Genomic DNA, 19,239 nt, shown 5'->3' on the forward strand with positions numbered 1-19,239 from the left:
ACCCTAACTCCACCATTACCTGTGTGAACTACGACCTCCATTATTACAAAGGTCCTCTTCCCCTATTTTCTTAAATTCCCCTATTTTCCTCCCTATACCTGGTCTTTCATAGACATTAAGATAATTTTTAAAACTATTTTCTAGATGCTCAAAATGTTATAGAGGAAAGACCCTAGTGACTTAATTACAAGGTGGTCCACTAATCCGGCAACTTCCCATTCTTCCCTCACTGTCTATTTCCTCCACAAATTATAAATGAAAGTGGCAACCTGAGTTTAAACCTATATGCAGAGTACTTGGTGCAAAATAGATAGTCAGTAAATACTTACTCAGCTATACCCAAATTGCTTATATCCACACCCATCCCACTGTTAACAGGTTATTAGTGGATGACTACAAAGCTGTGCAGTGAACTGAAAGGGAATATAGTAGCTTTTAGATTCCCTCTTTTAACCGAAATCATCACTGCGAATTTTGGTAAAATGTCATGTATGCATTTTTTAAATTTATCATTTCTGTGCTTACTGTCAAGTTTTACTTCTCTATAAAGTTATTTTGAGGAAAAAGGGCTGCCTCCCTTTACAAAACCCTACTTAATTCTAATAAATTTCACCTTTGATTTTAAAACTCATCTTTTGGCCAGAATTAGCAGGGGTCTATGCTAAAATAACTCTCATTTAAAACAGGTGAATTCATGTACTCCTGCAGCATCTGTAATCCAAATACATTTCTAGATCTCCGTAATTAAAGCAGCAATTAGCATTCGGCTATGGCCAAGGGGAGAGGGACACAGGGAGAAAAAGAGAAGCATCTTTCATCATTGTTGGTTTGTTGTACACTTTACCCATGCTTTTAAAATATAAGTGAAATTTAATTTTCGAAATGAAAAAATAGACACATTTTCTAATAGCAAAATAGAAGATTAAAATACTTAAAAATAAAATGTTAGTGTGAAATAGGGCTTTTTTTACATTAAAAAATGAAACATTTTAGATTTGCTTTTCTTGTATAAATCCTCTTATCTCATTAATAGTTACAACTTTCCAGAGCAGCTTTTATGAGACACTGAAGGAGATAGGGAGCAAATCCTTTTCTGAGATATGAAGTCAGGACCTGAATGAATACATTGGACAGAGCAGGCCTCAACCTCAAATCTGTCCACCAGCACTACAGCGAGGAACGCTGTATGTCCAACCTTGAGATTTTTCATTACATTTTCCTCTTCTTGGGTGTTAAATTGTTTCCAAGAATATTCTCCTTGTAAAAATGATTTTATTCTAGCTATAAACATTTCATTTAAGAAAACTACATTTTATAGCCTTGTGCAAAATGCCCCCAAAAGCCATCAAGATATGGGGACATCAGATTTTCAAAACAGAAATCTAATCATATGCCCTTGAAACAGTATGAACATTTAACAGAGTGATGTTATATTCTTATATTTGTTTGTCATGAGATGAAAGGCCAGGAGGCATATGGTGATTAATAAGAGTTCCTGAGCTTCTAAAGAAATTTTACAATGAACTGACTAACTGCTTAAAAGAATGAATTCTCCAAGAGCGCCCCTTCTGTTACATTGATGTCTTTCATCTCATCTATCTCCTTAAAGAATCTCAGCCTGAAAGAAAAGTCTTCCTTTTAAGCCACGGAAAAATGGGATCTGATGGAATCTTCCCGCAACTCCCGATGTTTTCCAATGTTACTTTCTTCTTGCTGGTTTCGCCTCTCAATGGTTATTCTGTATTTCTTCCTGGGTAAAGGGAAAGTGAATGTAGTAATAAAGCATCACTTAGCTACAAAATACTATGGTTTCTCTTACAAAGAATGCCCTCAAGGGACATCTGGGTTTGGGAAGATAAATGAGAAGTGACAGAATATGAAACCCTAGTCAGAGATTAAAGTAGTGTGCCCCAAGGCATGATGCCCTATTCAAGGAGGAAAATTGGCCTGATCTCCGAAATGCCATAGAACAAGCCTTCCCCTTCTTCCCTGGGCGCCTTGTGGGTTAGGTCTTGTCTATTCTGCCACAGAAACTGTCCCCCAACTCCCAGGATATGCCCTAGATAAAGATCAGATTAAGTGTACTGTGACCAAAGAAACAGGAATACAATTGTTCCCACAAAGAGTCACATACACCCAGAGTTTCATTTCCGTGCAGAAATGAAGAAATCTTGGTCTAAGGACTTAAGAATAAGCCACAAACTCAACCACCAAAGATTACAAAGGAATGGACCACTCTCGTGGTGCAAAACTATCAGTTTCTTGAACACACATGAAGATTACAATTTTTCAAGCCTCGGGCTTAGCCACAGTGGTAACTAAGCATGTGGGTTCTCCGAATACTGAGCAAAGACCAGCCTGAGGGTATGGACTGCTCAGAGCTACCTCCTCCCCTTCAGAAGGTGAACCCAGGCACCTCTTTCTGAAATGGAGGAAAGCTGCGAATGGGGCACTTGATTGTCCCTTTGTCCAGATCCCTCTCCACTTACGCATTCGGTGGGTGGTAGGAATTTAGGTCAGAATATTTGTGATCAAAGGATAGCAGTGGCTCTGTGGCCTACAGAGAGATGCAACAGAAACGCCTGATCCCCTACCCAGTATGCTAACCCCCTGACCACCAGGGGTGGTCACACCAAAAGAATGGCTTAGTTTTAACCACCGTGCTTTTGGGTAAGAACAAGATATGGATAAGTCACAAGGAGGACAGTGCAAAGGCAAAGGACGGGGGCAATAAAGGAGAATGAACATGAAAACTTTATAAAGCAGTCCTAACCTGAAAAAGTAGAAGGCCATTAGCAAACCAGCTCCTAGTAAGGCCCCCACAACAATTCCTGTTACCGCCGATTCTTCTAGGCCACCTGCTTGAAAAAAAAACATAGATAATCAGAGTCCATTTTGAGAAACAGTTAGAAATGCCTCAAGTTTCATTGATTGGCGAGTGTTTCTCAATTGCCCACTTGAGGAAAATTTCCCTTTCTTTTTAAGAGGTTTCCTAGGGGATCCTGCACATTCACTTTTTTTTTTCCAAGTGCAAAGCTTAAGAAGCATTTCAGAAAGTACTAGATGAATGAACACACTGCTACAAGAGAGTGAGCACAATGGGAATAAGCAGGTTCAAGAAGGATTTGAGGAAAACTGGAAACTGCAGTTTTCAGATCTATCCACTCTCTTTTGAGTTCATAGTCAGAGGAGACAACTGACGGACCAGGGGACTGACCCAGCACTTATTTTCACAGATGGATGGTGACACTTCAAAGTGCTGGGAGATTTGGCAAAAAATTCCTTGGGTTAATGTTCTGTTTTTAGATGTTCTCTCACCAAAGCCAGAGTTTCATGTCAAAATGTCCTATATAGCTTTGTGAAAATGTGAATAACAATTTGAAACAATCAAGTTCAGTGGTGTCCCAGTTATTATATAAAAATGATAAATAGCTAGCTTTATATAAAGAGTTTAGTGTACAGCCCTTAATGCATTATCTCAGTTAGTCCTCGAAACAGTCCTAAGAGTTGGGTACATTTCTTTCCTTTTACCTATGGGAAAACTGAAGTTTAAAGAGGTGAAGGAAGACTCCTAGGGTCACAAAACCAGTAAGTGACAAGGGTGGGATTTCAAATCCGGGCCCAATAACTCCAGAGACTTGTTCTTACATTTCTGCCTTACTCCTTCCTGTATTTATTGCATATACATGAATACCTCACAGTTTGAAGGTCGGTCCCAAAATAATGGGCATACATATATTAGCCAAAAGTAATCAAATGGGCTGAAAGATTGATATTCACTTTGTTCTCCCTCACTACCTTATAAAAAGGTCTCTCTAAAGCAATGATTTCCAACAACTTTCCTGTTTGTGAGCTCCTTATAAGAATGTCCACTTGCTTCTGTATTTCTGACAAGGCTGCTCTTAAATAACAGATATTACACTTATTTGCCAATTTGTCAATTTTTAGATGTTTAAGGGACATTATCTGTTTGGTTCTGAGGGGTAGGAGGATAACTACAAACTCTGAAAATGGGAATGAGATTTGCTGCAAGAGATGAATAGGTGAGTGACATTTAGTAGTTGATCTTTTGAGTTTCCCTAAAAGTGGAAACCTCAAATACTAAGAGATTATAGTAAGAGATGTGAAAATAGGAAGAAGCTATCTACCATTTTGGAAAAGGATGGAAGGGAAGAAAGACCTAGAAGCCTCTGATGCAGGCGGAATGCCAGTTTGTGAATTGTTCCCATGGGTTTTACCATATCAGAGAAAGAAATCTGAACTTTCAGAACATGTGCTCTCAGAGTACCCCTGTCTTTTAAACTTGCATTAGCTGATACTATAGATGATGAAACACAGAGCAGATTAAGTCTCTAAACTTACATGATTTGCAAGGAGAGCTGTTTGTGTGCTCCACAATTCTGGTTTCATCTATTCTCAGTTTTAAAGGTCCCCAGGGATATTTGACGTTCGGTCGCATTTCAAAACGACCCTCTTTTCCAAAGTAATCACCAATAACCTATATAAAGGCAAAAAACAAATACACGAACTGAAAGGACGTTGTCTGTCTCTAAAGGAGGCAGAAAGCTCATAGCCTTGCACTGCTGCTCCCGGAAATGCACAGCCTGATCTAGACGGGCTGCCGGGGGAGCTGAGGGAGCCAGATGGTCTGCACACCAGCTAATCACCCCCACCAGGGCCGTCAAAACCACATGCTTCAGAAGAACACGGGGCATGGGGTGGGCCCCCCTAGCCTTCACACTGACTGGAATGGTGTGTTTCTGGGGACTTTGTAAGTCAAGATTTGCAGTTGCCAATGCTGCTCCTAAGGCGGGCATAATTTAGGGAGAACAGTGGCTCCCCGTGGCAGGGAAAGTGGTTATATAGGAAACAATTCACGGCTTTTCCCTTGCCCATCGGATAGGGTGCCGCTCCACCCATCTGCCACAGAGCAGCCCACGAGGTCAGCCATTTGTAAGGCCCAAGTTACTTTCAGGGATGTGTGAGGGAGAGTCAGGGTCCATTTCATACGCAGGTTAAGTGTCTTACGGTACATGGCCTCACACCACTCATTAGCTTGGCATGTCATTAAAGCATTAAAGATCATCTTTTAGAACTTTCTGTTTCACCCTCTTCTGGTTGGAAGACTATTCCCCATCCTGACTTCAGGGGTTACACACTCTTCTCTCTGATGAATGTATCCTATTTGCATTTCCCATTTCCAGGCTGACCTCTCTTTTTCAATTGGCTCCTCTGGCTCCTGGAAAATCAGTATCTTTTTATGGTTCAGTTCAAGGTTCACCCCTCAGATTCTATTCGATCAGCTACCCAAGCTCTGATGTAGAAGTCCCTTCCCACTGAGGACCTCAGGATCTGCTTCTCTTTTGTCCTGCTGCTGAGTGGCCTATGACATCTCCTCCCCTCTCTCCTGAAGGAGGCCCGGCAGGCTCTCAAAGACTATTTCATGTCATAGTAAAAAGGATTCTAGATAATCACCAAAATATAACAATCTCTGGCAGGTACCGAGCACTTACCAAGTGCTTTACACAGATTTCTCCTGAATCCTCACAGCAACCCTATAATGCACTATTACTACCCACCTTTTGCAGAGGGAGAGACCAGAATATACTATGAGACCCAGACCACTCCAAGGGGCAAGGCGTCTGTGTACTAAGAGAAAAACAGCAGGTCCCATATGCCAGGTCACATAAAATGCCACAGGAGCCACACTGGGTGAGAGCCGTCAAGGAAGCACAGAGGAAGCAGCGTTATTTGACCTGAAACACTGCATATTTGTATAATCTTTATTCATATATTTATCATCTAAAGTTTACATAGCACTTTTCTAAGTTTCATTTTATCTGCTGCTCACAATAATCATGTGAGATCGGCAAGGAAGATATGACGATTTCTACTTTACAGCCGAGGAAAGTGAGGCAGAGAGCTCACACCCCAGTAAGTGTCAGAGACTCATCCTGTGTCCAGGGTACTCTTTCTCTTCATGACGCTGTCCTGAAACTTCATCATCTGTTGAAATATTAACCCATGTCCAGTTTATAACCCTCCCCCACCAAAAAGAATTTCCAAATTTTAAGGGAGGAAATAAATACAGTTTCACTTTACCTCTTTTAGCTGATGATCCTGTCCTGCATCTTAGGACTGAGATGTGATGCTTGCCCACTTGAAAGGAAGGATTTTCCCACTTAGGATAAACATGGAACCATTTCCATAAGTCTTCCCTGATACCCTCAACCACAAGTGAGCCCTCCCTACTTGGAAACTCCTGGATTTTCAGCTCATTTTTATTTGGAGACTACTTTGGGGACAGCTATTTGGACACCAGAACAAATGCATTTCTTGGAATCTCAACAAGCAGAAGGGGTAGCTAGGGCAGGAGTCTCATTTGCTTACCTCCTGGGTGCCCGCTTCCGTGTCGGTCATGGCGATCACAGAGAAATCCCCGTATCGGTCTCCGTTAGCATCTATGGACACCTGCCCAGCAATACCTAGAGGACGAGATGCAAAGAACTCCAAGTTAGTTACTCAAAATACCTCTGTCCGCCAACAAAAATAAGAAAATGAATTGACAGGATTTTTTAAACAAACTCATGCCACAGGGAATCTCATCAGACTCTGAGCATTTTTGTTGGCATTTGGAAAGACATTGTAATTTCATCTATGTCTGCATTCCTAAATTCTTAACATTTCTCCATTGAAAAATGAAAAGAAAAAGAAATAAATGACCTTCTTTGGGGAATATGTTTAAAAAAAAAAAAAAAAAAAGCTAAGGCTAATCCTGAAAGCAGCATGCTTATCCCAGAGTTCTGTATTAATAAAAACAAACACACAAAAAAACTGCAAAGAGTGAGAAGTGGCAGCGCGGTACATTCCTTGACTTGTCATGGGCCCATGTTATCACCAGACAAACATTATAATAGAAAATTCATTGCAGGCCCAGGACTCAGTGAACGTGCTTTACTACGAGCTCCTTTGATGTACAGGAGAGCGGAGGGCCTACTTCCAGGCTTCGGGAGCCAAGAGCTGAAGAGGAGCTGGTCTTTATCCCACTGTATTCGCTCATCCATTATTTATCCAGATGTTTTCTGGATGATTACTAGGTGCTGAATTCAATGCTGCAGCTGAGGCAAAGATGAATCAGACACGTTCTCCACTCAAGAAGGGGCCGCCTGGCCTAGGGATTCAGCATGTTGGCACCGGAATCCAACTGCTTGTATTTGAATCCCAGCCACCACATTTACCAGTTCTGTGACCTTGGGCGAGGACTTAGCCCTCTGAGCCTCAGTCCCCACGACTATAAAAGAGGCATAATAGTACCTCTCTGGCACGAAGCTGTTACTGAGATGAAACAGGGAAAGCACTGTCAATGCAGGTTTAAGAGAAGTTAGTTGTTTTCTTCTATTGTTATTATTACTATGGCTGTGCCTGGAATCTGGGAGGGGACAGCAGACCGTGCCCACACCACTCAGAGGAGCAGCTGGCACATCTAGTTGGAGACTTAGGAAGACTCAGGAAAGGAGCAGGTCTTTTATAGGAGCGTTGGAGGAAGTCTATGATTTGGACAAGCAGCCATCAGGGAATGGGAATATTCTAGCCGAAAAAAAACTGGCCTTGTTAGTATTTACAAAGGCACAGAAGCCAAAAGGGACCAGAGGGACCCTGAGGTTCCTGGGGAGGTAGCCCGTGTGTATGGAGGGGAGAATGAGATGTAAGGCTGGAACAGGGTGGCCGGAGCATAGAGAGCCCTGAGTGCTCGCACTCAGGATTTGAATTTGCTTTGGCTAGCAACGGTGGCTAAACCAGCTGGTCAGCGAAAGCAAATACGTTTCATTAGTTGATATTAAATACGTCTATATTGTAATTTTCATTAACTAAGTAAGAGAATGCATATTTCAGCCACATTCTAATTAACTAAGGCTATTTGTTTCCTTTCATTTTAAGTGTGGTAGAGTTCAGTGTAATTCTTAATTGGTGTTTCTATTGATTTGGTTCTCTCCAAAATGAATGTCTCCCAAGGGAAAGTTCCATCCTCCAGTGTGGTTTGAAGAGGGCAAGTATTTGGGTTTACTGTACTTTGGGTTGTGGTTTGAAGGCCCACTGATTTTTCCAGACTTTGGTCAACTTTGCCGGAAAGAGAATGGAGCTACCATTCATCTTGATTTTTTGTCTTCTTAATATAGACTGATTACAAAGGATGCCTCTTTCTGAAAATTGTTTATCCTTGACAGCCTATAAAACTTTTAAGTGATAAATATAATTTTTTAAAAATACATTTATCTCCAAATATATTGGCTATCCAAAATGCTTTGTCATTCTGTTCAGAGGTGTTTATGATGGTGTGTTCCGCTAAGTGTTTTACAGAGTATTTTATAAGACAATGTGGCCCTAGTAATCCAAGACCTCATTACACTTTAAGCTATTACAATTCTGCCAAGAAATGGGGTGAGAACCCTCGGGGTGGCCGATTAGCAAGTGAGACTTCACCTGAGAGTATTGTACATAAGGTGCGATTGTCAGGCTGACAGCAGAATTTTCCTGTACATAAGTAATGAGACTTTCCACTCTCGTTTCTATTGGCCTGTCATAGAGCTCAGGGTTTGAGCCACAGTCCTATTTACCTTTTCACTCTGACCTCTCACATAGAGAGGAAATTCATCTTCTTCCCAGGCCATTTATTGAAAGCAGTGAGAGTTGATCATAGGTTTCACAGTAATAAAATCCAAATTTGTCAAAGAACATCCAGAGTATTTTTCCCTTGACAACTTAATGGTCACTTACAGTGGCCATTAAAATTAAAATTGTTTTTAATTTTAGGAAGGTTAGGGTTTTTCTTAGAGTTCTTTCGGGGGCCACCCTCCGACTGATCATTGTTTAGCAAGTTAAATGGGCTCTCCAAACAATTCAAGCTCAAAACTTACCTTGGCTTCAATTATCTTGACATTTGGACAAGTAGGATTTTAAGTTTACACTGAACTATACAGTTGATTGTTTTAGGACTCATTTCATATTGCCTGTGTAGACCTGGCCCCAGAAAGGAGAGGCATAGAGATGGCCTAGGGGAAAATTTAGTCCATGTCCTGGCTCTAAACAAAACTGAATTCCAGCCATTGTGGACACTTGCCCTTCCCTAACAACCTCCCTCAGAAGACCAAGAACAAATGACCAGGCCACGTAGTGAGGAATAGCTAAGAACGGGATGTGGCCTACCAAAGTTGTGTCCACACACACCGGTTTCTCAGTGTATTGGGCACAACTTCTGGGAAATTTGACTCTGTCCTAATATGCCCCCTGGATTATCCTATTTGATTCCAGCTCCTAGCTGAAGCAGTGAGAGGGTAAGGAAGACAATCCTGGAGGCATAATTGTTCATGTCCTATAATCTGTCTAACGTTAAAGCAGATGTCACTCTAGTTTTGAATAAGATGTGGCACTCACTAAAACTACCAAGGAGAAATGAAATCCACCAACTGTCACCATAGCTACTGCCCAGACAACTCTAGCTGGAACTTGACCCCTCTGTATTGTTCTGTCCTTTCTGATAACTGAGGGCAGGCCAAGGAAGTGGAGGGGATAGGAGTGCCCAAAGTCTAGACTTGGCAGTACTTGTGCCTGCCATTGAAAAATTTCATTAGTCGGATTGCAAATAAATATAGGCATAGCCCCCAATGCATTAAAGTGCTCCAAGGAAGAGTTAGCATGATACAGAACTGAAAGGGCCCTTGTCGGTCATCACCTAGTCCAACCTGCTTAGTAAGAAGGTGACAAAAGAGAAGCCCAAAGGACTAAGGTTGCTAGTCAGTGGCTAGAATGCAGGTACTCTATGTGAGTGGTTCTCAAATGATGCTTATCAGTATACCACTTTATTTTCCACATAGCCCCCATAAAGACCCCTTTTAAAGACTCAAGACAGATCATGTCTCTTGAAACCTTCTCATAGCTATCTATCTCACTCAAAGTGGAACTCAAACTGCTCAGCACAGCTTCCAGGTCCACAGGATCCAGCCCCCACTGCCTCTCTGGCTTCAGCTCCTATCACACTGCCCCTCACGTGCTCTGCTGCAGCCACACAGGCCTCCTTGCTCCTCCGGGGACACTCAACCCTCTCCCACCAGATACACTCAGGGTGTCTGCATTTGCTGCTCCTTCTAAATGTTCTCTTTCTACCCTGCTTCATTGTATAGCCCCTGAAATGGTGTATTTATTTGTTCATTGCCAGTTCCCCCCACTACCATGTAAGCTCAGTTGATTACACAGAACATTATACAGAACCTCAGCACCTTAAACAGTGCCTGTCACATAGTAGGTGCTCAATGAATATTTGATGAATGAATATAAAGTTAATATCTGCAGGGCTCCAGAAGCTGGGTCATTCCCATAGTGAGTCTCATGTTAATGTTCTTTCAGTGTTGGTGAGATGAGAGGAAACCAGCATTCTTATTTACTTTTGGCAGGAATATAGACTAGTAGATCTTTCTGTAAGATATTTGGCAATATCTAACGCACTTTAAAAGGCAGCAACGTACTTTTCAACCCAGAAATCCCACGACTAGGAATGTTTCATGTTGGGTGTATTAAAAAAATTCATCAAGGTGTATAAGATGCTCGTGATAGCATTTTGCATAATAGCAAAAACTAAACAACTGAAGTCTCCGCCAATAGAGGATTGGCTAAAGAAATTCCTATACAGCAATATGGTGGAAAAATACAGAACTATCATTTTAAAATGCGTTGAATCTACGAGTGCTCATATGGAAAATTCTTTTACTTGACATACAAGTAAAAAAGCTAAGATGAAGAACGGCATTCATAGTATGAGCCCTTTAGTGTAAATTTTTTAGATAAGATATACAAATGCATATGAGCTGGCAAAAGTCATAAAATATTTTTAGACCGAGTCATAGGAAATTGTTAATAGTGATTACATTGGGGAGAGGAGACTAGGGCAGGAAGGAAAACTTTCACTTTTCATTTTGCACATTTTTGTACTGTTTGAATTTTCCAGTCAAGAATAGTCTCATTCTGCTACATTTTTAAATGTCAACAGAAGTTGCTTGAGTGATGAGATGATGGGCCATTTTTTGGTGGTTGTTCTTAACGGTTCTCTGTTCTTAAGAAAGCAACAGCTAATATTCATCATTTTAAAAATAAAAGCAGAGGGCTCAACTGGACCTGCCCATCATCTCAAACCACCCTGGTTTGAACAGAGGAATGTGTATCTGGGATTACTCCCTTTAAAACGGATCACAGAACTCTTGACAAACTGATTATTTGTTGTGAATGAGGCTCGTGATGAATTTAATTTTAAGAAGAAGAAAGTTGTTACCTAATAATCAGAAGGAGATGAGGCATTTCCTATTTCAGTGAGACTCTTTCAAAGCAATTTCACCTGCTTTATCTCATTTAATCTTCACAACATTTGTGAGGTGGGTGGATCTTATTATCCTTACTTTACATCTGAGAAAAGCAAGACACTGGCAAAGTCCCACAGTTGTCAGAGAGAAAAAACAGAACCAGGAAAAAAGCAGCTCAATCAGCGATAGAGTGTTGTCGCCTCATAGACTGAATCCTCACCTTCAAATGTTCTGTTCCAAGTCTGTTGGATAATTTTCCCTCCATCCTTCTTGCTATAACCAGCTCTCAGTACTTCATGTAAAGCCAAGACATAGAGGAGGATGGCATCATGGAATCCTTCAACAAACATGTTAACCTGGAAAGGAAACCCCAGTTGGGTGAGCCCAAACACCAAATGACTCATGTTGAGTTATTATGTAGCCAAATCAAAATGGTTAACAAAAAACGGTTCACTCCAGACCTGTAAGCAATGGCAGAGGTGGGCAGAAGGGTAGCTAACAAGAATAATGCCATGGTTTTCCTGGCAGCGGCTTAGTAAGGAAAATCCTTTCCCAGTTTGGGAATTTGAAAAGCAGATAAGATATTACAGAGGTCAAGAAAACTGTACCTGTTGACTGGGTTAAGTATTCCAGGTGCATCAGCCTTTGCCCATAGTTCCCTCTGCACATATGCCCTCCTTCTTCCCCACATCTGCTCTCTACCACAGGCCAACTTGAATCCAACCTCCTCCTAGAGGTCTTCTCTGTCTTCAACAGCCCCATGATCTCTCCATGCTCTGAATGCGGAACATGACTAAAAGAAGAGTAGGGATCCATTCATTCATATTCAAATACTATTAAATGCCTACTAGAGTACTAAAGATGCAAAGAGGAGTGGGCACACCATTCCTGCCTGCCTGGCATTTGTGTCTTCTCTTCTATCAGCGATAACATCTCAGTTTCTGTTTCCAATTTGTGTTCTGAGTGATTCGTGTGTATCTGACGATTCTCTACCTCCACCCCCTGCCAAGCTCTAAGAACAGGAATGGAAACAGGCCTGGATATTGGTTTATCCCAGTCGAGTCCTGGCTCAAGTAATTCAAGCCCTAGCACTCAAGAAACGTACAGCTTCATATGAACTTGGGGAAGTCACTTAATCTCTTTAAGCCTTGTTTCCTTCTATAAGCACCATTTGGCAAGTTCTAATACCACATATAAACTGGTTGTAACATTCATTGAACATGAAATGAGCAAATACAATCTTGAAACATTGAGTAGCTTACAAATTCCGTACAAAAGTACAATAAAAATCGAGCCTTTTTATTTCAGGAGTAAGTGTCAGGAACGGGATGCCACGCAGCAGGATGAATTGGGCATCCCACAGACAACCGCAGTGAGGCTTTCTGCCCCATCCCTAGAAACTGATCCTGTGGGAAGACAGCCACGAATGATTTGCATCACCTGGTTCAAATACACAAACATTCACAGACGACACGGCTCAACATCCAGTTCTACTTGACCTCATCCAACCCCTAAGAATGGTAAGTCCTGTTTCCATCACAGAAGCATATATTTCAGATTTGCCAAAGCCTGTGGCTGAGAGGCAGTTTAGAACAATGGTTAAAGAAATTGAGCTCACTACCCAGCTTCCTAGCTGTGTTTCTGCACCACCTAGGCCTCAGTTCCCCTCATCTGGAAAATAATAGTACCTGTCTCATGGGGTTGCTGTTAGATTTAAATGAATTAATAGATGTGAAAGACTTTGAACCGTGCCTGACAGAGTCAGCACTCACTGTTAGCTTTTGTTATTAATGTCCACAGATAGAGAATTATAACTCTGGGATCCTGCCTAGCTTCTAATTCCTAATAGCGGTATTCAGAATAAGTGATTTACATACTGGTATAACACATCTCATTGACCCATTTTACACTTAATGGAAACTAAGGCTCCTTGTTCATGCTTTGGCACCACAATGTCATGCCCTTAATTCCAAACAACTGTAACAGGTGCAGCCCAAGCTGGCCAATTCCACTGACCCTCTGGGAGAGGTGGAGGGCAAAAGAGAGTGCTGGTTCACAGGAGAGTTCTGAGTTGGCTGCTGGACCCAAAGTCTAATCCTAGACCTGACACGTTACTTAACCTCTCTAATCTTCAATTTCCTCATTGGTTAAATGGGGGTCTAGTAGGTACTCATCTCATAGAGCTCTTCTGGGGATTAAATGAACCAGTACATGTAAAACATCTAAAACAGTTCCTGGGACCATGAAAGCAAATGGTAGACGTTGGCTCTTACTTTTAGCCATCAAGCTTAAGTCTCAGAGTCATTATTTTCTTAGGCAAAGAAGAATGGTGTAGAAATAACATCTACTAGTCAAAGATAATTTTCTTCTGATTTGACTATGCTAATTCAATTTTCCAATTGGAATATGAAATTTTCACTTAGTCTATGAAGTCATCATGGTTTGTAAAGTATGCATGCTGATGAGTTGAGTTCTAATAAGTGGACTTTAGCTGTGTAATTTAGTTCTCAGGCCACAATAAAAATAATTTTTTCAAAAGATCTATCTCCTCTTTGATAGCTGTATCAAAACCACCCTGCTACAGAGGGAAGTCACAGAATCACAGAATTGTGGATATGGGAGATGTAAAGTGCCTTAGAAAAACTCTGGTCTAATTGTCTCCTTACTTTGAGAACCAAACATCGCTCTCCCTCAGTCTTCCTGCACTCTGTAATTGAGGGTTGTTCCCTCTATACTCCTTGTTCCTGGGGAGCCTAGGACAGCCCCTCCTTAAATTGTGAAGTACCCGCTGCTGGGCATCACCTATCCACCTCTCTTCCTCCTCCTGACTCCTTCTCAAATCCTAACCCAGGGCCACCATGCTGCGGTTGGCCACCCAAAGCACTGGACGTGTGCCCCAACACCACCCCCTCTCTGGCCCTTCCCCTTCCTTCCTTCTTCTTCTTTTTTTTTTTTTGTAAGGAAGATCAGCCCTGAGCTAACATCCGTGCTAATCCTCCTCTTTTTGCCGAGGAAGACCGGCTCTGAGCTAACATCTATTGCCAATTCTTTTTTTTCTTCCCCAAAGCCCCAGTAGATAGTTGCATGTCATAGGTGCACATCCTTCTAGTTGCTGTATGTGGGACGCAGCCTCAGCATGGCCAGGGAAATGGTGCGTCAGTGCGCGCCAGGGATCCGAACCCAGGCCACCACTAGCAGAGCGCGCGCACTTAACCGCAAAGCCACGGGGGCGGTCCCCTTCCTTCCTTCTTGATACGCCCCCTAAGCTGGCCCCTCTACAATCCAGGATGGGAAGAACGATTATCTGGCTGAGAAACATTACTTGGATCACTTTTGTCCTAACAGGTTTGATGGTAGAAGAGAATAGATAGGCTCTGAACACACATTCTATCTTGGTCTGAAAACTCATTCTATCTTGATTTGCAAATGGATCGCAAAATTGACCTTCTTTCCTCTCAAAGTGGCTGAGTGTTTCCCTCTCCTACCAAAATTAGCAGGAGAGCTGATGACCCCCTCCGAGGCTCGCTGGCACCCCAGCTTGCTGCGGGGGAGGTTTCATAACACCTACCTCATAAGACCTCAAGCCAGAAGCAAAACCCTAGAGACCATCTTTTCTCGAGGAGAACATTCTCACATCCACACGTGTTTTTTAACGGGAGGAAAGTCCGTTAGCACATTATACACAGTGAAAATTGGACGCGCAAATTAAAAAAAATAAATAAATGACAGAGAAAAAAGTCCAGAGTATTAAGTTGCCTTTGGAACACTTTCCACTGGACCTTCAGGCTGAAATGAACAAGGTCATCTGGTCTGTCCTTCTGCCTCAGGTCAGAACAACACTTGAACCTCAAAGTCCTGACTGACAGATCGTACTGTTGTTACTGATCGCAGAAAATAGGGTTCCCTCACCTGAGCAACATTTTCTATTTAGCATCATTTCTAGCCAGAAAGCTCTTCTTACTGTCATTAGTCTTAATTAAATTCCTAAACACAGCCATTCCCCTGCTAGATGCTGAACAAACAGAGTCAAGGGACTAGTTCATGAGCCCTGGGAGTTTGAAATCTCAACCAAACAGTTTCACCGCTCCATTACGAACACGCAGATGGACTCTACGCAAGGCAGCTGTGAAGTGGACCACCATGAGGGGCAAGCTCCAGAGTAATAATTACTTGTGCTGTGTATCAAAGTATCTGTCATTCAAACAAGGTGGAAATCATTCACCATATTCCGCTCTTTCTGGGAAGTTTGCCAGAAAAGGTAGCATGCTGGCATTAACTCTTCCATCATTTCATCTCAAGTCTCTTGATGTTGTTCTCGGTAGCTGGCCAGTGGCAGGTATTCCAAAGGAAAGAACACCATTTTCGTCACTGGCTTTCCTCTCTGATAGCACCTGTCAGTCATGTCTGTTTATTAGTGTTTTTTTAAAAATTCTCTATCATGAGGAAAGATGAATAGAAATCTTGTTATTTCTTAACTGAGCATAAAGACTTGCCGTTCCTGACACGGCTCCTATTTGTGACAGTGAGTAGAGTCTTTTCTCATTTCTCTTGGGGGAGGCAGATTCATAGATGAATTCCTCTTGGTGCTTGTGTTCCAAACACGTAAATGAAGAATGCTGCCTGCCTCAGCTGTTCTGTAAAGGGAGAGTGAATATCACGGCAGTAATCCAGCTCCTGGGTCGTCTGGATATCTGAGAAAGCCTGTAAGGCTCTCAGATAGAGACGACTGAAGAAAGCTACCAAACTTAAATGCAAGGGCAGGCTGTCCCGGGGTTTCGCGTGTGGTATCCACATGAACTCAAGCACATCACACGGTGGTTCTGTCTTCCAGACCACAAACCAGTGGTTCCCAATGCAAATGAGGGAAGCTGAGGGTGTTGGGCAGTATTTCTCAAGAGTCTTTTGAAAAAGACTTGACCCTTAACCTCCCATCCAGTTGAAAGGGAGATGAGGGACAAGGAAATTTTGATGGCAGACAAGTAAGAGGAGAAATGGGTCCAGGACCTGCCTTCTCCATCACAGCAGGAATAGTGGCACCATCACCTTGTCTGATTAGTAATAAGACCCTGAGAATGAACCTTGTCCTGCCCTCCTGGGCCACTACAGACGGTGGACAGCAGAAAGAAATGGCCTGGCCATGCTTCCTGGGTGGACCAAAGGTTAAAGAATACTATGCATTTCATGAACACTATACACATGACCTCCATACATTAAAAATGTAGATACTACCTGTTTTCATTCAATTTTCTTTTGAATCGTAAAACTAAAAATCTAAAATTCAGGGAAACAGCAGGAACTTCCAGAAACCTTGTAAATATCACAACCTCCTCAACACCAAAAGAGAGATTTCCCACTCTTACTGACAGACACCCCAATGTCTGCTCTTCTATACGGGCCTGCCTTCACGGAATTCACACTTGGTCACTTGCTGGCTTACTTAGCTTTGAGGAAAGTTAAGTTGAAAATCTTCATTCTTATTCCATTTGAACTCAGAGGAAATGCAAAGAGCAAGTGGCTTACTAACCGTCAGGCAGCAGATCAGGGAGAGAGCCAGAGTCCAGCCCTGTGCTTGGGTGAAGCATCATCATACTGTCTAGCACAGTTCTTTCTCCCCATACTGAAGTTATGACATATTTGGGGTGGAGGTTTGCCGTAAGTTGCCCAAATAACTGTCTCCATCCTGGGCTCAGTTCCACTCCTGTAGCAATGCCCTAGTCTGGCAAATTAACTCAGATCTTATAGCCTAAATTTTGGCTGCCTGCAGATAGAAGCAGACTTTTCTCTCTCTCATCACCTGAAACAGAATGGATCATTGAAGAAAAGCAGTCCTGGGAAGATCATTAAGTAAGTTATGACCCCTCATTTGTCTCCCATACTACAGCAACTGGCTGCCCTTTTAATGATTGGAGCAGCAGTGGAGGCTGAGCGCAGGCAGCACAGTGCTGGCATACGGCATCATTTACACGAGCAAACCTCAGCAAGGAAAGCCACTTCGGGGCCTGCTTACGGGGAGCAATAAGAAAGAAGAGAACTCCGTGGAAATGGACTCTTGAAATTGGTGGGTGTGGAGCACAAGCAAATAAAAATGACTTTAAAAAATTCTCCCAATGCTCACGCAGGGAATTCAGTCATCTGATATATTTGCCCTTTGAATGTGTCACACACACGTCATATACAGATGCTTCTCATCAACCATCGCGCTTGAAGGCTTAGATAAGAAATGCACATACATAATGACATAATGGTCTCTGGCTTTCAGATGATCAAGTGAGTGATGTCTATCCTTGGCCTTGACGTCTCACCAGTGCTCCACCAGATGTGCTTCTGGAAAGCCCGGTGACCTGACCCCCACAGATTGCTCTGGACACTTGCTGGCCTCTCTTCCCAGGGCTCTGTGTTCCTGTCAGGCATAATGTCGAGGGGGCAAATGCATAAACCAAAACCCAATGGGAGTTTTGGTGCAGTGCACACTAGGTGGTGAGGCAGACCCAAGGCAAGAAGAAGGGAGACCAAATCAAAAGGAGATGGAGACAGGGGAACACCGGAGGACAATTTCTGGCTTTATTATTTCTGAAAGACCAAAATCCAAAGGAGCATGTAAATTCTAATTTATCCAACTTGATGACATCCTTTTAAGCTGATCCAGAGAACTTTAGATAGCTTCCCCTGAATTTCCTTACTCACCTTGGAGATGTGATTATAAGGAATAGATGAGCAAAAATCCAGGCTTGGGATAAGAGCCACCTTTTTTCATTTCTGTTTCATGTCTTAAAGTAAAACCTCTCCCCTTTTATTTAAGCAATTTCAAGGTGTGGTAAGGACTGAGCTGAGATCCAGAACCCCAAATCTTAGTTTAAGCATTATGGATTCAGTCACACTGTGAACAGCTAGTAGCTTAATTTTGTTCAATTCTTAATTCAGAGTTTCCCAAGCTGTGTTCCATAGAACAGAAACATTCCTTAAAATGTTAAGGGATGGTTCGAGAAATAGCAGCACTGTGATTAAACAGGTTTACAAAATGCTAGATTGAACAAAGTCAAGCAGTTCTCTTTACTACGAGGCAATAATTATAATAGCTAACTTTTATTAAACATGTGCCATATGCTAGGAGCTGTGTAAACACTTAAGTTTTATTGCATTTAGTCCTTACAAAACGTCAGTACTGTTATTATCCTATGAGAGAGATGCTGGCTAACATCCTAACAGAAAGAAGAGATCTTGGTCAGTGGATGGGGCCAAAACTCCAGAAAATGTTGGGTGGGCAAGTTCTTAAGAAGGGCTCCAAACCACGCTTGCCTAGTTATGACACTTATCCTACTGACACATATGTTCAGCCAGATAATATTGAAAAACAGCTTGGTGCTCGAGTGTCCGTTATTAATTGGCCAGTACTTGGGTCGCTCTACAAGTTAAGCGTATAGGCTGGAAAGACCAATGAGAGTCCACAAAAGAGAAGAGTAAGATTGATAATGTACTTCAGGGTGAAGGAGGGACAGAACTCACACCTGGAGAGGGAATGAGAGGACAGAAGATGGAAAAAGAAAGGAGGAGAGGGGACATGAGGCAACAAGCTAATTGTCTCTCGTCTCTTAAGCAAATCTTTAAAGCAGCAGCTAATACGGCATGACTCAGATTAAGTGAATCAGAATTTCTGGTAAGTCATGCATTCAGCTAAAGTTGACTTTGCCCTAGCTATGAATAAAAAGGCCTATTATGCTAAAGGAACATCTAAACAGGCTGGATATGAGGGACAAGGATCCTACTTCAGAGACCAGTCTACTCCGAGCGCATCAGCAACCAAACCAGGTAATAAAAGATCTACTGATTTAATGTTTTCTAACACTCAATATGAAATATGATGACTTTGGTTTTGGAGGGTCTTTATTCTGTA

General features: G+C 42.2%; 1 protein-coding gene across 3 annotated transcripts in view; it reads right to left on the reverse strand.

The window, feature by feature from the left end:
- Positions 1–1,258: 1,258 nt before the first annotated feature.
- Positions 1,259–19,239, reverse strand: part of NPR3 (natriuretic peptide receptor 3) — a 68,689-nt gene continuing 50,708 nt past the window's right edge. For 2 of the 3 annotated variants that reach the window (XM_058564279.1, XM_058564276.1), the window contains exons 4-8: positions 11,569–11,704; positions 6,391–6,485; positions 4,363–4,498; positions 2,774–2,861; positions 1,259–1,750 (exon numbers count right to left, since the gene is read on the reverse strand). In XM_058564279.1, coding sequence (XP_058420262.1) covers positions 1,639–1,750; positions 2,774–2,861; positions 4,363–4,498; positions 6,391–6,485; positions 11,569–11,704 — 567 coding nt within the window. In that variant the 3' untranslated portion in view covers positions 1,259–1,638. The remainder of the gene's footprint in view (positions 1,751–2,773; positions 2,862–4,362; positions 4,499–6,390; positions 6,486–11,568; positions 11,705–19,239) is intronic. The other variant, XM_058564278.1, reaches the window with a different exon arrangement.

This window comes from Diceros bicornis, chromosome 20, assembly GCF_020826845.1.
Source record: "Diceros bicornis minor isolate mBicDic1 chromosome 20, mDicBic1.mat.cur, whole genome shotgun sequence".
NCBI lineage: Eukaryota > Metazoa > Chordata > Mammalia > Perissodactyla > Rhinocerotidae > Diceros > Diceros bicornis.